Source organism: Biomphalaria glabrata, chromosome 3, assembly GCF_947242115.1.
Source record: "Biomphalaria glabrata chromosome 3, xgBioGlab47.1, whole genome shotgun sequence".
NCBI classification, from domain to species: domain Eukaryota; kingdom Metazoa; phylum Mollusca; class Gastropoda; family Planorbidae; genus Biomphalaria; species Biomphalaria glabrata.
The window spans coordinates 16,671,937-16,690,712 of record NC_074713.1 but is presented as its reverse complement, the minus strand read 5'-3'; the positions used below and the strand labels follow the sequence as shown (position 1 = coordinate 16,690,712).

The 18,776-nt window shown below is 35.4% G+C and overlaps 1 protein-coding gene and 1 non-coding gene across 4 annotated transcripts; both read left to right on the top strand.

The window, feature by feature from the left end:
* The first annotated feature begins 147 nt into the window (after nucleotides 1–147).
* LOC106073913 (zinc finger C2HC domain-containing protein 1C-like) lies at nucleotides 148–18,504 on the top strand. 3 transcript variants are annotated; one of them, XM_056023707.1, is made up of 6 exons: nucleotides 211–298; nucleotides 2,261–2,409; nucleotides 3,068–3,363; nucleotides 6,295–7,112; nucleotides 11,480–12,112; nucleotides 14,685–18,504. In XM_056023707.1, the coding sequence occupies exons 2-6, from the start codon at nucleotides 2,405–2,407 to the stop codon at nucleotides 14,937–14,939; spliced, it is 2,007 nt and encodes a 668-aa protein (XP_055879682.1). In that variant the 5' UTR covers nucleotides 211–298; nucleotides 2,261–2,404; the 3' UTR covers nucleotides 14,940–18,504. The 3 variants fall into 3 exon arrangements, with proteins under 3 accessions (XP_055879684.1, XP_055879683.1, XP_055879682.1); XM_056023709.1 differs by lacking the exon at nucleotides 2,261–2,409 and having other exon boundaries at nucleotides 148–298; XM_056023708.1 differs by lacking the exon at nucleotides 2,261–2,409 and having other exon boundaries at nucleotides 201–361.
* Nucleotides 721–793, top strand: Trnaf-gaa (transfer RNA phenylalanine (anticodon GAA)). The gene has a single exon. It is a non-coding gene; the product is annotated as a tRNA-Phe (tRNA).
* Nucleotides 18,505–18,776: the final 272 nt, after the last annotated feature.

Sequence of the window (18,776 nt, the reverse complement as noted above, 5' to 3'; positions counted from 1 at the left end):
TCTGGAATCCGTCCAATGCATAGATAATTTTACTTTCTAGATCTATCTACCCTATCTAGTTATCTAATACAATTTGGGATTCTTTTTGAATTAGTAATACACTATTTGGTTGCCCAACTATATTGCTCTATATTTTGTTTTATCAAAAAAATAAAAATAAAAATAATAATAATTAGGCCTACAAAATGTGGTTGGTTCTGCAAAGTTGCTATGTGTTACCCGGGTAAACAACAATGGCGCTACACCATAATTAAGTAGCACGAACAGCTAATGAGAGATTTGCATAAATTATTGACAGGTAAAACCAAACGCAGTGCATCAATTTTTTTCTGTTATCTTAAGGATTTGCGTTTCCTTTAGGGTGAGTTTTATTAGATTCATTTTTATCGAAAGTAGACTGTGTAGCATATATATCATTCACCGTCGGCGAAATTAATGTTATAATTAGTATTAGTTACATGCCAGGTAGGGTTTACATTTTGTAAGCTTAGCTTTAACAAATTAAAGTATTTTAGTATTTAAATTCTAGATCTATTTATAAATATTCGTATTATTTTTAAACCATTGGCTTTTTATAAATGATGTTGATAATGTAGAGCAATCGCAAAATGTCAAGAGATTCATAAAAATAATAATTTACCATTTTTAACACTTTAATATACCACAATGAGCTCACTAAAAATAGCATACTCTTTCTTACACTCTCTAATTTTGTAAGAAGCCGAAATAGCTCAGTTGGGAGAGCGTTAGACTGAAGATCTAAAGGTCCCTGGTTCGATCCCGGGTTTCGGCAAATTTTTTTATTAATTAAAAAAAATAATATTAACATTAATATGTAAAATAAAGAAATGTGTTTTTATTATTTTAATTTGAATCATAGCTAATAGATCTATTTAAAAAATAAATCAAATAAAATGTGAAGTCTTTCAGCTTGTTTCTACACACAGGCTGGTTTGAATTCTATTGATTAAAAAATTATTATTGTATTTCTTAAAAAAAAAAGATCATTTTAAAAATGTTCGGATATTCGTTCAGAGTTCAAGATAATCTAGATCTTTGTCCAAACCTCCCAAAGTACGACGAAGGATGTCAGTGGGCAGGGTATGAACCCTGGACCATCGAGACGACGGAACGACAGTCAAGCATGCATAACGCACGACCAGGCAGCCATTCAGCCATCAATTTAAGTGGTCTAAACATTGAGAAATTTAGAATAGTCCGATACCTTTAAACATAAGTTCACATTGATTCCTGCAACCTAGGGACACGCATAGGACCTATTCATCTTCTTTTTTTTTGTTTTGTTTTACAAGATACAAAGTTAGCAATAAGATATGTTTTTCTTTTATTTTAAGAAGGCGAGCTACTTAATCAATTACAGACGTTTCTTCATAAATTCTTATTTCGGCCTACACGAATCCATATGTTTACCAAATGCTTTCATGTTGAGACCTTTTGAGTCTTTATCGCTATTCTTTGCGGATTCAGTGTTCACGCAACCCGTTTCATTTTATATCATTCCATGCCATAGTGACTCTTGGAAAGATTTAGTTATTTCTATAATTATCATTTTTTCCTGCTGTGGAAAGACATGCTCCAATTTGATTCTCATTGGTATAATTCTTCTTATTGTCTTTGTAAAATGTCAAATGTAAAAGTATCTTGTGTTGTTTGTATTGTTCTATACACTATGCTATCATCTACAAACAGTTTAACTTTCATTCCTCAAGTAATACTTTCTGAAAGAGAGGGGTAAAATCTATAACCTGCCAATTAGGTCTTTGAATCTAAGTATTTACTCTCTAAGCCTATGTAGTCCTACCTAACTAATGTAAATGTTTTGAAAAAAAAAACTTAAAAAGGTTAACATAAAATATGGTTTGCTTTTTTTTAATGAGCTTACCAGATATCTGTGTTAATTAATAACATAGGCCCTAATAGTTTAATAAGCAGCTTATATATATACACACACACATATTTGGAAAGCTGGTGCACATAAGAAACCCTTGGCTAAATATGACGTAGAGCCAACTGGATGTTATGACAAACTTAATCAGACACTTAATGTGAAGAAGTTGCAGGATATAAACTTGCCACACTATTTCATCCTTCTACCAAATCGTTGAAAGAAAAAAAAAAGATAGGGAAAAGGGTGATTTGAATTTAATGGTGCATGTATTGACCTTTCAGTTCACTTCATTTTATGTACAATTTTTAGTCAATTTTTTTGGTTGTGCTAATTTTTCATATTTTTATTCAGGCATTTTAAAGTTTACTTCTGAGCTTTGCTTTGAAACGTCGGATTATCTACATTTATGTCCAATGAGTTATCTATTTAAGTCTTCAGTTAATTCCTTCATAGCCGACCCATCAACCCTAATTAATCAGATTAAAGCAGACCGGAATGTGGTAAGCATTTGTGTCGAAGGAAGGCATTTATGTGAGCACTTCCAACCAATCCCTTTTCTACTTTAAGCCTTTGAAACATCGAGTACTGTAGGCCTACTTGAGATGTGGAACACATTAAATATATCAACAAACGTTTCTAATAATAAGAAATGTTTACAAGCCAATAAAAATGGAAATCATGTGAATGCATTACTGTATTCTTCTGTGGTCGTAAATATGTGGCCTTGTGAGTGTATCGATATGCTATCATGTAACTTTTTCAATATAATGTAATGCTTTGGAAGAATGCTGTCAATTATAAGGCTTACTGAAAGCAGCCACTGTTGCTAAGTCCCTTGATGTTCTTTTACTTGCCAGTTATCGAGCCTCTATTTATCTTTTCACTTTCTTCAAGCCTCTATTTATCTTTTCACTTTCTTCGAGCCTCTATTTATCTTTTCACTTTCTTCAAGCCTCTATTTATCTTTTCACTTTCTTCAAGCCTCTATTTATCTTTTCACTTTCTTCGAGACTATTTATCTTTTCACTTTCTTCAAGCCTCTATTTATCTTTTCACTTTCTTCGAGCCTCTATTTATCTTTTCACTTTCTTCGAGCCTCTATTTATCTTTTCACTTTCTTATAATTAAAGCCCCCTATTTCTATTTATCTTTATTTAGTCCTAGCTGTACGGCGATGTTAAGCAGCCAACACCCTCCACTTCCACCCCAGCAGGACTTTCATCACCGTACTCACCAGCTGGTGCCGGGCATCAAGGCGACCAACGCCATGAGGAACTTGGAGGAAGGCGAGGGTTACGTGGGGGACGGGATGCTGCGGAAACCTTCCAGGCTTGAGCAGATGAGGTCCGAGTACCAGAAGATGCTGCTGAAGAAGAAGGAGGAGAAAATGCTGCAGGTGTATGAAGAGAACCAGAAGAGGACTACCATGAGAGCTGCCAGGGCTGGCAGCGGAGGTAGGTGTAAAATATTTCAGGCTGCGGTCTTCCCACAACTGACAGTATCCTCCTTCAGTAAACTTGATATGCCCAAGTATTCACTGAGTCTTTATTTGTTTATTTATATTGCCAGAGGTGACTTAAAAATTATTCTTAATTTTTTAAAATTTCAAAACAATTTCATAACATCATTTTGTAATGAGAAACAATTTTTGGCAATGCACCAACATTTAGTTCTTAAATTCAAGAGCTCCCTATCTTCTGCTTAGTGGCCTTATTTTGAGAAAAACTGGTATAACAAATAAATGTCTAAGACATCGATCACTAGCTGGACCTTTTAGAAAATTTTTAATAAAACCATCTAACTTTAATGGGGGCTACAATATCATTGTTTGTCAATACAAAGGGAACCAGATATCTGGCGAGCGAAAGCTGGAGCATGTCGATCATAGAATGTAATAAAAAGTCTATGCCGAGCAATGGTGATTTCAACAATCTATAGATCTATGTCAATACAATAGTGCGTTTTAAACATGAACAAAAAGAAATACGGTACTAACATTTTCATTGGTCCTACCTATCCGGTCGCTTCTCACTCGTGACATTTTCAAAACAAATTTCGTACGATTTAATACATCTTTTCCTTACCCATCTGGCAAAGTAGTAAGTCACATGCAATACTTCTTTTGGGAGGAACATTCTCATGCCTCTTTCCGTGCATTTCTGAACCAATTCGTCAAGGGCAGAATAAACTTATGGCAAATGTGTTGCATGATCAGTACACGAGTTTTTAAAGAAGCTTTTGATTATGTTGGCAGGCTTTTCTCCCGGGTACGCTATTCTGCCTCAACGTGACGCTCTGGTGGAAACGATAATCCATGCGCCGTTCCTCAAGGAACCTTAACACTGATGGCGAGTCCTGCACGGTTAGCTTGGTACAACATAGGAAAATGGCGGAGGTTCCTGGTGTACTCGACCTTAGGCCATGCATTCTAGTCCATGCGCCCGGAGTGCCAGATATATCGAAAATAGCAATGTTTCATATAGGCATTGACTTGGATCTCTTCCAGACAGAACGGTTGTTCAGGCAGGCTTACATGCCTAGAGCTCGAAGAGCCTTCGGCTCAGCTCTTTTAACAATCAAACGGTAGGCTTCTCTTGACACAAAGATTCTGGAAAACGGTTTAAGTGCAGAAGTAACAAAAAAAAACTTTAAAAAAAATACTTAAAAAACAAAAAACAAAACAAAGCTTATAATTGTAATAGTATCAATTAGTTTGGATCGTTCATGTAATTATGTACATGATTGACCTAAACATACTCTATGATCCTATCACTTGTCTGGAACAGTTGTGAAAAGGGAGGGAGAAAGGGTGAATGGTGATCGTTTTTTTAAATGCTTAATAAATGATCTCAAGGGGACTAATTCAACTTTACCACCACATTTGTCAAGTATGATTTCTTTCCCTTGTTCAAGATACAAAACAGAATAATTAATTACAAATATTTAATTAACTAATTTTTTAAATTGATTCTTGTGTTGTCACGTAAAAGAAATAATTGTGCCAAATTTCAGCATTTGGGTGTGGTAGAAATAACGTGCACAATCTTTTTACCATACAGATAGACAGAGTGAGTTGATAGAAGCGTTGTCAAAATACATTTTCACACATAATACTGTAACATGTACTGGTAGACAATCTGCAGCAGTGATACTGGCGTTGTGTATTATCTGGGCAGTACAGTCAATGCCAAATAGTTTCTTGTCAACACCGACTGCATCTTGTTTTCCTCGCCTACTCACTCCACCACTCACATTATCGGCCTGCAACTTTCTCTGCCAGTCCATGTTTTTGTAAGACATTTGCAATAAATCTGCGAATAGTTTCATCCGTTTCTCCTGGAAATGATTCAATTTCCCAATAATTTAACAAACACAAAGAATCATATCATCAGGGAAAACAGTTTCACGTCTTCGTGCTTCGTAAATATAGTCACACACTGAGCATCACTTTACGTTGTTCACGATGAAAGGAGCCAAAACGTTTGTAACGATTGCTTCCCATTCGGTACTGCACATGTGGATTTCGACGTGCAGTTAATTGATCTAAAACAATTATTATAGATAACTGATAATAGGCAAAAGTACATTCTACGGCTGCAACCTTGACTTACTATCTCTTGTTTCAATGCTAGAGAAGTACTTTGTGAGAGACTCACTAGAAGCTTCCATTTGTGACGACCTGCATTCTGATGTTTATTTATATCACTGCGTTCACCATATTTATATATATATAAACTGTAATCCACATTTCTCTTATCGCAATCCATTGTCGTTGATTCCTTTTGCCTTCTTTTTACTGGGATCTCTGTCTTTGGGTATCTGTTGAACATGGGCGTTCGTTTTGTCCCCGATATTTTTTGCGCTGTCACTGACAGAAGGGAAAGCCAAGTCAAGGAATACTGAAAGCTAGAATTGATTAATAGAAAGCCTGACAGCGATCAACTCGAGGGAAGACGACATGCAATGAGTCGACCGGAAACGTGCTGACGTCTATTTCTGAGAAGACACGATGTATCAAAGAAGTAATCACTACTCTTGCTCAAACGCAGAAGCCCGCGAAGCGTCAAACGTCATCAAGAATGATCACAAATGAACGCCGAAAGGCGGTAACGTTGAACTAATTATTCAAAAGTCGCTAAAAAAAGATCTTGAAATAAAAGGTGTTACACTGATCGAATTTTTTGATGAAAGCGGGACATTAGCTGTCCCTCCCGAGCATTTTACGAAAAGCATGATAGATGTTTAAAAGTGTGTCTGTCCCACCTAATTCAGGGACGTCTGGTCATCGTATCTATGCAGATAGCTACATTTTATTTTATTTGTTTGTTGCTTGTCTAGACAAATGGTTACATTTTATTTTATTAGTTTGTTGTGTGTCTTTTCAGGTGGTTACAATGCTATTGCTACTCGCCAAGGAAACGTCCGAGAATTTTTTAACGAGCGACGCAGACTGGCAGCTAACGGGATGCCTGTTCCAGCTATAGATAATCATTATCGGCAAGTCAAAGGGCATTCTTCTCCCGCGGACTGGTCCAGCAGAACGGGCAGTGGCAGCAGCATCAAAACTCAAAAATCCAGCGCTGGCAGAGATCGCGCCCACCCCCTAGCACCAATACAGCGCGCCCAAGACCATAGTGACTCAGGAATCCAAAACGGCAGATCTGGAATACCCTTACGCAGACAGACAAACGATCAAGGAGACGGCAATCCGTTTGATGACAAGCCCAAAATGGTCAAGCACCCTCCGCTTCCGGTAAAAAATTATCACGTGGACAACAACAACAATGGCGGAGTCAAAGCATCTGCTCTACCACGGTTCAATCCAAGCAACAGGACGCAATCCCACCCCAACCTAGCTAGATCCCCACAGGTCAACCGTAAAATTTCATCAGAGGAGCCGGTTTTAGGCGGTAAGATGACAGAGTTTCAGAAGTGGCAGATGGAACAGAACAAAGCAAGAGAAAACAGGCTGCGAAAACTGAACCACCGCCAGCACGAGGAAGACAATGAGGGAGCTTGGCCTGACCCAGAAGATGACCCACGATTCGCTGGCGGCCTTCCGGTGGACGATGAGCAGGATGACGAAAACAGCGCAGCTAACGCTAAGATCAAAGAATTGGAAAGACAACTTCTGGAAAAGATTGCTAAAGAGCAGTCCGAGCTAAAAAGAATTCAGATGGAGAGAAAGAAAGAGGAGGACGAGGTAAAGAGTTACTTTGGGTTAGAGTATTGTGTTATTGTCGTTTCGTTACTGTTTCAATCGTGTTATTACTTGAAACTGATCACTTCCCATAAAGTTAACTGGGGAAAGTATTTAAAAAAAATATATATATCAGTGAATTGTGTGTATGGTTTTTCCCAAACTGTGTGAGCACTGTGTTCCGTGAGACTTAAATAGGTATTCCATGAACTGTTGGAACAATGAACTAGTAGGCCTACACATGAATTATTAATAATTAACCAGAAAAGTTCATTTTATTTGTTCCTCAAAATAACGAAAAAAACACAACAACAAGCTACTATAACATGACTATAAACTTTGAACTAATCTAGATTTATTAATTTGAAACAAAAATTCACAGATCAACCTTTCAATAAATTTTCATCAACTTTGTCTGAAGAGTGCCTTAATATTTCTAAAAAATAATCTGTTATTCTATTTCACTTATCTCCTACAATCTATTTGTGAGAAGCATTATTTTTTTAATGATGTTATAATAGGGTGAAAGTATAGACTAACGTCTAGGCGGCTTGATGCCCCACCAGATATTATTATTTAGCTTATGAATATTGTGCCTTTTATCAAGAAGTGAAGCTCTTCAAGGACACAATACCTTCAAAGTCATGCAACTTTTATTATTCAAATGCTAATGTCTGTATATTTTTTTTTTATAGCTTCCTACCTGAAAAAAACATATCTAAAGGTATAATATAGTTTAACTATTATATTTTCTTTTTAAATAGCCTAAATGGATAATAATCCGATCTATAATACGAGCGAAGGTTCCTAATACATTCACAGAAAGTGGGTAGTGTTCCCTTAAAGAAAAAGTTTGGGAAACTTTGGTCTAGTGTAAGCTCTATGTATGATGTAATAAATAGAGAAGCGTTTATTTTCTAAATGTTCGGAGTATTATGTCAGAAGGGTCATTATTTTCAACACTTTCTCAATGATAAACAAGACCCAGTTTACGATATGACAGACTGAGCCGTTGCCCTCAAAGAGAGAGAGTGAAGGTCTTTCACAAATCCAAAAATATTTTGTTTATTATTAATATACAATATTGAATATATAAAAAACTGAAGAAAAATGAGATAGACTTTACAAGTGCTCAATTTCTTTCTATTAGAAACCTGCTTTTAGATTTCTGATTATCTTATCTTCTTCTTATCTTAGCTTATATAATACAGACGTTACTTTAAAAAAAAAGAAGATAATTACGTCCTACGCGTCATGCATTTAGTCATGCAAATTAACCAATGACTTAAATTCTGCCAAGTCACAAGTCACTAAGTGAACTTGTTGAATGTAGACATTTTTAGCGGCCCCCGAAAGGGGAAAAGACGCTATTAGTTTTGTGCGAAATGTCTGTCCGTCTGTCCGTCCGTCCCGTTTAGATCTCGTAAACTAGAAAAGATATTGAAAATCCGACATCACAATATTTTAGACCATTCAAAGTTCTGAAGCAACGGCTACTTTTTTTTTTCCTAAAAGCGAAAAATCTAATTTTTTAAATCAGTTATGCAAGCAGTTTTTTAAAGAGAAAAAGCTAATTAGTATGCATTATAAGTTAGACCTAAATTAAAACGAATAGTAATCTTGTAAACTTCATTTTCGTGAACTTTTTATTGATTTTGAACATTGAAATAAGAGATTGGGCTTTTTCAAAACAATTGCATCAATTAAAGACTTCAGTTCGGCCAGGAGAGGCGCGGTAGCTGAGCGGTAAAGCGCTTGGCTTCTGAACCGGGGGCCCCGGGTTCGAATCCTGGTGAAGACTGGGATTTTCAACTTCGGAATCCTTAGGCACCTCTGAGTCCACCCAGTTCCAATGGGTACCTGATATTAGTTGGGGAAAAGTAAAGGCGGTTGGTCGTTGTGCTGGCTACATGACACCCTCGTTAACCGTAGGCCACAAAAACAGACGAACTTTACATCATCTGCCCTTTAGACCACAAGGTCTGAAAGGGGAACTAGTTAGGCCAGGTTCACATCTAACTTTGCATTCACTTGCATCTATCCTTTGATCTGCTGTACCGTTGGGGCACTACACAAGATCTGTCAACCTTTCTCCATTCTTATCTCTCATTTGTCTTTGATATAATTTCATTTGGATGTTTTTTCTGAAAATATTGAAGCCTGCCTGAGTGGACCACTTCGGGGGCCGATTTTGAGTTTGTGTTTCCACACAAACTGTCTTTGTAATCTTGTTATATTTTGTGTTCATTGTATGAAAGCTGAGCAGACGTTGAAGACTTCTACAAATGATCTGATCATCATTTGGTATTTGTCAAGTGCTACATTTCATTTCTATTCTTGTGAATAGCAACACACATAATGTCATAATAACAAAGCTTATATTAACTCACTCCGTCTGTCTGTCTGGGTGGAATCTTATACACTTAATATTTCCCACTTGCCATTCATGAATTTAGTTGATAATTTTTTTGTCGATGACAGCACGTGAATACATTAAAAAAAAATAACCATTTAGTTAATACCTTAGTTGTCATTAATTAATTTAGTCTCATATAGAAATGCACTAAGCTAAGAGAGATACTTCTCAGTTGGAGAATTAGGTCGTTCGCTAAAATGTTAAACTATAGTGTTTTTTTTTAGACAATAAAAACCATTGCGCACTGAGCATTCTATAAGTAAGGTAGTTGCGCTAAACAAAAAACATTTATGAAAACATTAACAATCGAATACATTTATTATTGTTAGTCTAGATCTGATAAAAACTAATTACATGATAAGTATTTTTTTCTTTTAATTGTTTTTTTTAAACAGAAACACAATGTTGTTGGTTACAGAAACACAAGTTTTGATTAAAAGCTGTATAAAAAAGATTTTCTTCTACAAATTCATAACAATGCTATTGCAAATCCTGCGATTTCAATAGACATATAACACTCGTTCTAAAGTAATTACACAATTGAAAACTAAAATATTAACTTAAGTTTCAAGCCAAAATTGATTGAACATTGTTGATTTAATTAATTGTTTGTTTCCTATCGCACTAGTCGTGGCTGTGACTAGAGGTAAGACGAAAGTAACACTGGTACTTAATGGTGTCACGAATGTCACTTGTCACTTCTGTCACGTTGTCACACATATTTTGCCGTGACATTCTATTATGTGTATCACGTGTCTCACAAGACGTATGCTCTTCATTCAAAGACTAAAGAGCTGGTACTAGTTTATGAATTACGATAGAGCCAGTCTGTGTGTCAACAGTCGCTGTAATATTATCAGTTCGTGTTTTCGAATCAGAAAATTCAAAATTAAAAAAAAAAAAAGTTTTGTAATTTTCTTTTTAATTTCAACTTTTTATGTTTTAATTTTATTTATGGTCACCTGTACACTGTATAAAATACAAAACTTAAAAAAATTTTTTTTTTCTAGTTCTGTATTCAAGTTGACAAAGTTAAAATGAAAAGCATTTTCGAGACACGGGAAACATTCAGTTCGAAGTACATAACTCAATTCATTTAGTGAGAAAAAAAAATGAAGCTATATCTAAGTGGTGTGGTGACCTAATTACATTAATGTGAACCGAGCTAAAACCAAGTGGGTCACTGCCCCCCAAAAAATACAAAACTAAATTTCTGATGAAAAGATACGTCCAAACAAGTTCATTCAACGTGTTGACTCTCTGTGCTATCTATGCCATATCTTGTCCTGGCAGCGTCAACATTTTCTCTAAGTGGTGGAGCGTAGTGATGTTGACCACAATTAGATTTGATCTCAGGTGTGCCATGCTTTTAACTAGTCATCTATCAATCAATACTTGAAATGGAATACACCAGTGGGCTGAACCCTAATAAAATCTAGGTCGGCAAGAATTATTGACGTGTTTCAAAACAATTAGACTACTCGATGATTAGTATAATTACAATAGTGTTGTGAAAATATCTATCTATCTATCTATCTATCTATCTATCTATCTATCTATCTATCTATCTATCTATCTATCTATCTATCTATCTATCTATCTATCTATCTATCTATTTATCTATCTATCTATCTATCTATCTATCTATCTATCTATCTATCTATCTATCTATCTATCTATCTATCTATCTATCTATCTATCTATCTTTCTATCTATCTATCTATCTATCTATCTATCTATCTATCTATCTATCTATCTATCTATCTATCTATACATCCTTCTTTCTCTTTCTCATTCTGTCAGTGTGTCCATCCGTCTATCTACTTACCTGTCTGTCTGAAGAGTTAGTGCTTATGTATCTTTAGAATAATATAATTTATGACACATTTAATTTACTAATTATGATACAGTAAGTAATGTTTATGTTTGAATTTTTATATCGTGTGTATTATAGGAGAAAAAAGAGATTGAACGACAGAAAAAGAAAGAGGCAGCCGAGAGAGCAAGGCTTAAGAAATTGGAAGACGATAGAAAGAAAGAGGAAGCGCGGCGCCGGCAGCAAGACGAGGAAAATGAAAAATTGGAAATGGAAAGAGAAGCGAAGCGGAAGATGGTTGAGGAGCAACAGAGAAAGGGGAGGACCTCAAAAATGGAAGAAAGAAATAAGTTAAAGACAATAGATCAAAGACTGAAAGAGGAGTTCGATGATGAAGAGGAAAATGAAAAGCAGTTCAAGAAATTTCAGCCCCGTCCACCCGATAAAGTCAGCAGCCCTGCGAAGAGGTTCGATCCCAACCCTTCCAGATCGAAGGCATCGGTGCACGACCAAGATGACAACCAGCCGCCGACATCTGACGCTAATTACTATCTCAGTGCAGCGGCGTCTTCGGATGCCAATGGCTCGGTGGGCCGCCTGGAGAAGTGTAGCTTGTGTGGTCGCTCGTTCGCACCTGATCGTCTGGGAAAACACGAGAAAGCCTGCATGAAGGCCAACAAACCCAGGAAGGAGTTTGATTCCTCCAAGAAAAGAGTTGAAGGCACGGAACTAGCCAAATATGCTGGGAAAGCTAAAAGGCCAGATCCTCCGGTAAGTAAAAAATATATATTTGAAAAGTTGTGAACTCCAGTAATTTGTTAATATATTTTTTAAATGTATACATTTTTCCTTATATAACATCAAGTCCTTTTATTCTTTTTTAAAACTATTTATTTTTTAGTTCAAAAATTAAAGTTGAAAGAAAATTAAAAGTTCTAGGCACAGAGTAAAACAGATATAGAGGTACAGATGTAGAGGTAGCAGATGTAGAGGTAGCATATGTAGAGATCGCAGATGTAGAGGTAGTAGAGGTAGCAGATATGGAGATGTAGAGCTAGCAGATGTAGAGGTAGCAGATGTTGAGGTAGCAGATATGGAGATATAGAGGTGGCAGATGTAGAGGTAGCAGATATGGAGATGTAGAGCTAGCAGATGTAGAGGTAGCAGATGTAGAGATAGCAGATATGGAGATGTAGAGGTAGCAGATGTAGAGGTAGCAGATATGGAGATGTAGAGGTAGCAGATGTTGAGTCGCAAATGTGGAGGTAGCAGATGTAGAGGTAGCAGATGTTGAGTCGCAGATGTAGAGGTAGCAGATGTGAAGGTAGCAGATGTAGATGTAGCAGATGTGGAGGTAGCAGATGTAGTAGGGGGTAGCAGATGTAGAGGTAGCAGATATAGTGTAGCAGTCTCTTTGTTATTATAGTCATTCGACTATTTTCATGTTCTGAACAACACTCTGATGTTTAATGCACTCAGTGCAGAGTTATCTATCACAGATTGGGACTAATTTGTCAACAACAGCAGAAGTGAATGTTGCTCTATTGATCAATGGACAATTTTTTTTAACTAGATTGCAATCAATATGACAATATGCAATGCGCATGCGCTTGAGTGTTCACAATATTGATGAAGAATTTTGTTATTTTCCTCTCTCTCTTATACACATGTTTTTAGTGCACACTCTCTCTCAACATTTAGTGCACACTCAGTCTCAACATTTCAGTAGAGACGTTATGTTAACATTTCGTGCAGACTGAATGCATGTACATTTCGTGTAAACTTTGTCTCAACACTTTTTTTTATAGCCCCCCGAAAGGGGAAAAGACGCTATTATTTTTGTGTGGCCTGTCTGTCCGTCCGTCTGTCCCGTTTAGATCTCAGAAATTAGAAGAGAAAATAAAAATCGGACATCATGATATTTTAGATAATTCAATTCAAAGTTCTGATGCAACGGCTACTTTTTTTCTTTTCTGAAAGCGAAAAATCAATTTTTTAAATCAATTATGCAAGCAGTTTTTTCATAAAAATACACCATTTTGCAACTATTCACTATTAATAGTAACAAACATTTGAGGCTTTGTAGTAAGAAGACTACACATTACCATTCTTTTAACACATTTATGCAAATGGTTTTAGATTTTTGGTCAAAAAATTATTTTTTTTTTACAATCGTATTGCTAAGTTATGTAAGTTCTGACTTACTAAATACTACATTTACAAAAACATGTTAACTTTTTTTTCTAAAGAGAAAAATCTATTTACTATGCAAATGGACATAATTTAAAACAGCAATTAATAAGTAGTTTTTCATATTATCGCGCGAACTGCAGAGTACCCATCCAGCCATGGAACACAAAGCTAAAGGATTTTTAAATTTCTTTTTTTTACGGAAATGTTTTTATTTTCCTTGAGGATTTGAAAAAGAGACTGACCCTTTACAAAACAATTAGATACTCATTATAAGACATCAGTTAGGCCAGGTTGACATCTAACTTCACATTCTCATTCACCTATCCCTTGGTCTGATGGACCTTTGGGGCACCACACAGGATCTGTCAACCTTCTATTTCCATTCTTCTCTGTCATTTGCTTTTGATAGAATTTCATTACGATATTCTTTCTGAAAATATTGATACCTTCCTTATTTACCTGCCTTTGTGGACCACTTCTGATAGAATTTAATACCGATATTTTTCTGAAAATATTGAAACCTGCCTTTTTCCTGCTTGGGTGGACCACTTCGGGGCCGATTTTGAGTTTGTGTTTCCACACAAACTGTCTTTGTAACCTTGTTTATATATAACTCGTGTTACGATGGGGCTGATTTGTTGGTATGTCCCAATGTTTACAGGAAATGTTTGTTTAGGCAGAGATATAGCAACAATTGTCAACAATCCTCTTTACGAAATAAAGCATTTTCATTCTCTAAGTAATACACAACATAATTTAATTTTAATAATAGATCATTTAAAGTATTTAACATGAAGCTTGAAACTTATGAACCGAAAGACTCCGATATAAGGTCTTTAAATAGTAACCTCTCGAGCAGGGAATAAAGTACAATGTAAAAACGTTTTCATTCTCCAATGTTCTGTTAAAAAGAAAAAGTGAATATTCGCGAAGGCTATGTGTAAGTGAACTTCCTGTTTACTTTTCTCTCTCGGGACCATGACGCGTACATCATGTGACAACTAGATTTAATAGTTTCCAAAGATCTTGTCTAAAATTTCTTATCTTTACTTTTGAGGGAAAAAAAGTTATGTTTGAAAGCTTTTGTGTAGTAATTAATTTAAAGAAAAGCTGTTCCAATGATTAAATGCTAATATTATGTACTCTACAGAAGAAAAAATCTAACTGGCGTACCCAGCATCAGAACTTCATCGAGTCTCTCAGATACGCCAAAAAAGTAACTCAGATCGAGAAAGAAGGCGGGGACTTAAGAAATCTGGCACCGCCTCCTCGCACCATTGACCCTGACCTTGTTCCATGTCCTCACTGTGGCCGGAAGTTCAATGAGACGGCTGCTGAACGTCACATCCCAAGATGCAAGGACTTGAAAACACGGCCCCCTCCCATAAATACCAGACGAAAGTAGTCCTTAAAAGAAAAATCTCAAATTAAAAACAACAACAAAACTAACTTCTATAGCTATTGTAGGTCTCATTGCCAATATTTTTGTCTTTATTTTTTTCCCAACAAAGGGGCATTGGTTATCAATGCGTGTTGGTTTGTTTCAAATTATTTTAACAAAATGAAAGTATAAAAAAGGTAAAGAATTTAAAAAAAAACACTTTTTAATAAAAAAAAACAACTTTTTAAATAATCAGTATTACAATAAGACTTTGGTAAAAGAGGCCTTCATTTAGATCTACGTAGCCTACTACCAATTTGTTTAAAAGAGCCAATTTGAAAGCTATGGGCTCTATGAAAAATATTTTAAAATATCAATTAGCATCTGACATATGGATTTATTTACACTTAGTCGATTTGAAAGTGTTTTCCCAAAGTTTTTTTACACCAGAATATGAATGGATTTTTAAAACTGTGATGAAGTTTTGTGTCTAGGAAGGAAGATTTTAAATAGTCCTTCTTTTCGTCATCTCTAATGAATTTTAAAGATTATATTATGTCGTATATTTTTAATTGTTTAAATTGATATTATATCTTTTTGAATGTAAGAATAAGTGTTTTTTTTAAGTATTGAAAAACAAAAAATAAAATACTCTAGTCACTATGGAACGAATGAATCCTATTAAATTAGATCAAGCATGATAGCTTTGTCTTGGCAAATATGGCTGCAATGTGTTTTCCTTTATTTACATTTTAACTGTGTTGCTATGGTAACATTGCATATAGGCCTACTGATCGTTTAACCAAAGAGGAGACAAATCAAAATTTTATTGTAGAATAACTTTTTTTTTAACATTCGGGCGGAGGAGAAGAGTGCAAGGGGCAATGAATCACCGATAAGCCCAACATTTGAATAGAAGACGTAATTTTCGCTAGTCTTAACTTCACTGTCAACAGATGTCATTTGAAAGTCATTACACTTGTAGGAGCTATTTTATATCTTTTTTTTAATAATATTTCAAAAATGAACTTAATCAAATGTATTAAAAGAAAAAAAAAAATCAGTTTTGGCCCTTGTCAGCGTCCTGTGCAAGTTGAACTGCGGTTCAATGTTGAAGCTAATTATGTACAAATTAATAATAAAATGAGCCTTGAGACGCCTTGTGTATAATCTAGTAAAAGACTTAGATCTATTTTCAAAGTATCTTATCCTTAAGGAAAGAAGACTTGAGATGGTCTCGTTGTTATTTTTGCGCTACCTTCATCCAGCCAGCTTCGTGATGCTGAACTTAACGACTTTTTTTGCAGTTTGTTCCGTGGGAAAGAAGCGCGACGTTCTCATCTGCTCCTCACAACGTGTTGGTTATGCTGGGTTTATAGAGGCAGTAACATCTGTCTGACAATCTCTAATAGCAGAGGAGTATAAATATTGGGTGTATTCTATTTAGATCATAATTTAAATTTGTTTAGATTTAGTGGCCTATAAATGTTTCCACTTTCCTTGCTTGACCCTTAAATATATGCATGCAGGTAATGTAGATATTGTCTCTTAGATTTTATATGAGATTTTTAGTGGCCCCCGAAAGGGGAAATGACGCGATTAGTTTTGTGTGGCCTGTCCGTCCGTCCGTCCCCTTTATATCTCAGAAACTAGAAGAGAAACTGAAAATCGGACATCATGATAATTTAGATCATTCAAAGTTCTGATGCAACGGCAACTTTTTTTCTTTTCCGAAAGTGAACCATCTAATTTTTAAAATTATATATGCAAGCAGATAAAAAAAAAATACACCACTTTTCAATGAAAAACTTCAGGGGAGGTAACTTTTAAAAAAATGTCATGGACTTCTTCATGAATAAATCAAACTTCATTCATAAATTCGCGCATTGGCACAAAAAATTTGCATCTAAGGTCACATAAAATATATTTTCCATTTATTAACTAACTCATTGAATAGAATACTGATTCAAATGTTGTTTTTAAAATCGATATTAGATATGTACTTCATTTTATAGCGCGCAGTTTTGACATATCCTCATTATACATATTTTGACAGTCTAAATATGAATATATAGAGCCCAGATCTAGACATATTTGTAATAAATGTATTAATAATTTGAACAAAATTGTAATTATTAATGCAGATTTATTTATTATGTAAACAACAGTATCACATTAAGAAATGAATCCGATACGAACAGCATAGTACACCATTAGCATTAGTAATGGCATTACCCGGTAACAAATGATCATAACATTGGCCTAGGTCTAGTAATTTTAAGATTAAACGTGTAAATTCATACGAGTTCTAGTCTAGATATAGTAGATTCTATATTAGATCTATGTCTAGTTTGTATGACAATGGAGATATTAATTTTTATTTTGCTAGGGGAATGTCTAGTCGAAGAAGACCTACTCCAAGTCTTTCAAGTCATTTCTAGCTAGCTCACTACCTAGCTAAAATAGGTCAAAATTTTTTTTTCGTGTTGCCAATTTATATAATTTTGTAAGAAGAATAAATCTTTTTTAGTTTCTCTTTATTCCATGTAACGTGTTATTAATTTTGAATGTATGGATAAGTTTAATAATTATTATTTTAAGTGTACGCTAAATGAATATTTGGAGATGCTATGGCTGAGTGGTAAAGCACTTGGAACCATCAGAAGTCCCGTGTTCGAATTCTGGTGAAGACTCTATAGGTAGACCACTTCGGGGATCGATTTTGAGTTTGTGTTTCCACACAAACTGTCTTTGTAACCTTGTTAAATTTTCTTTTTTGAAGTGATGTTATCAGATATTTTTGTTTTCTCAGTTATAAGCCAATGATTTACTTATTTAAAAAAAACTCTCTCTCTCTCTCTCTCTCTCTCTCGCTCACACACACACTTACACACACACATGTAGGTCTTCCTTCGTGGTCGAAGATGAGCACCACATTTCTCATTTCCTATGACAGTCAAGTCCAATCGTCGCTGTAAAAGCCGTCGGCATACGTGGCATGGGTAAGTTGGGTCAATTCAGACAGAACTGCTTCTTCTCTCAGCTTTTTGTTGGCTCTGCGTTCTTTCATGCTGGCTTGTCTCCTAGCTTCGTATCTCGTGACTCAGACACTCACGGCTTCATGCCACGAGGAGCGATCGAGAGCTAGTGTTTCCCACACTCACACTCACACACTATTTGCAATGCCATTTCAGTTATTTTAAGCATGGCAAGATTAATATAACAGTGCAAGCGGGGGACATAAAAAACAATGCTTCCTATGCACCATCTAATAAAAGGTCACCAAAGTTATGTTTTAGTCGTAATTTAAAGGAAAATGACAGAGTGTTACGTGGCTAGGAAAACTACAAGAGTGACCTACATGTTGTTGCCACATCGCCCACAGATGAGTCCGTTATCTCTTGTTTGGTTCCATATTCAATTATACTTTCGTGCTCTGCGACAACTTTTCTGTGTAATCAGTTTCATTACAAATGTTTCAGTTGTCCTAGTTTCATAGAAAACCTTTGGGTGACCTTGACCTCTTAGTAATTTATTGTTAATGTTATATCTTAAAAAAAAAAAAAAACTACACTAACATTTGTGAAAATGTAATCTGTAGACCTTTTCATCAGTCTTTTAGGCTTTTAGCATAAGTGATTCTCAAATGCCAATAAAAACCAAGCACCTGCTTACCTTTTTAATTGTTTTAAAAACCTTACGATGTTCCAGACTTGTTTTTGGAGAATTAAGAATTCCATTGAAAGAAAAACCGGGGAGGGGACAACGTTACTACTATAAAATGCATGTACATTATAAAATATAACGAACATTTAAAAAAAAAAGTTACAAAATAAATATTAACTAAATCTTGGTTTTCAA

Bases quoted from the DNA above. Each gene is read 5' to 3' on its own strand.
- LOC106073913 (XM_056023707.1), top strand. The intron at 3,364-6,294 runs GTAGGTGTAAAA...GTGTCTTTTCAG, and splicing joins TGCCAGGGCTGGCAGCGGAG to GTGGTTACAATGCTATTGCT. The intron at 12,113-14,684 runs GTAAGTAAAAAA...TGTACTCTACAG, and splicing joins CTAAAAGGCCAGATCCTCCG to AAGAAAAAATCTAACTGGCG.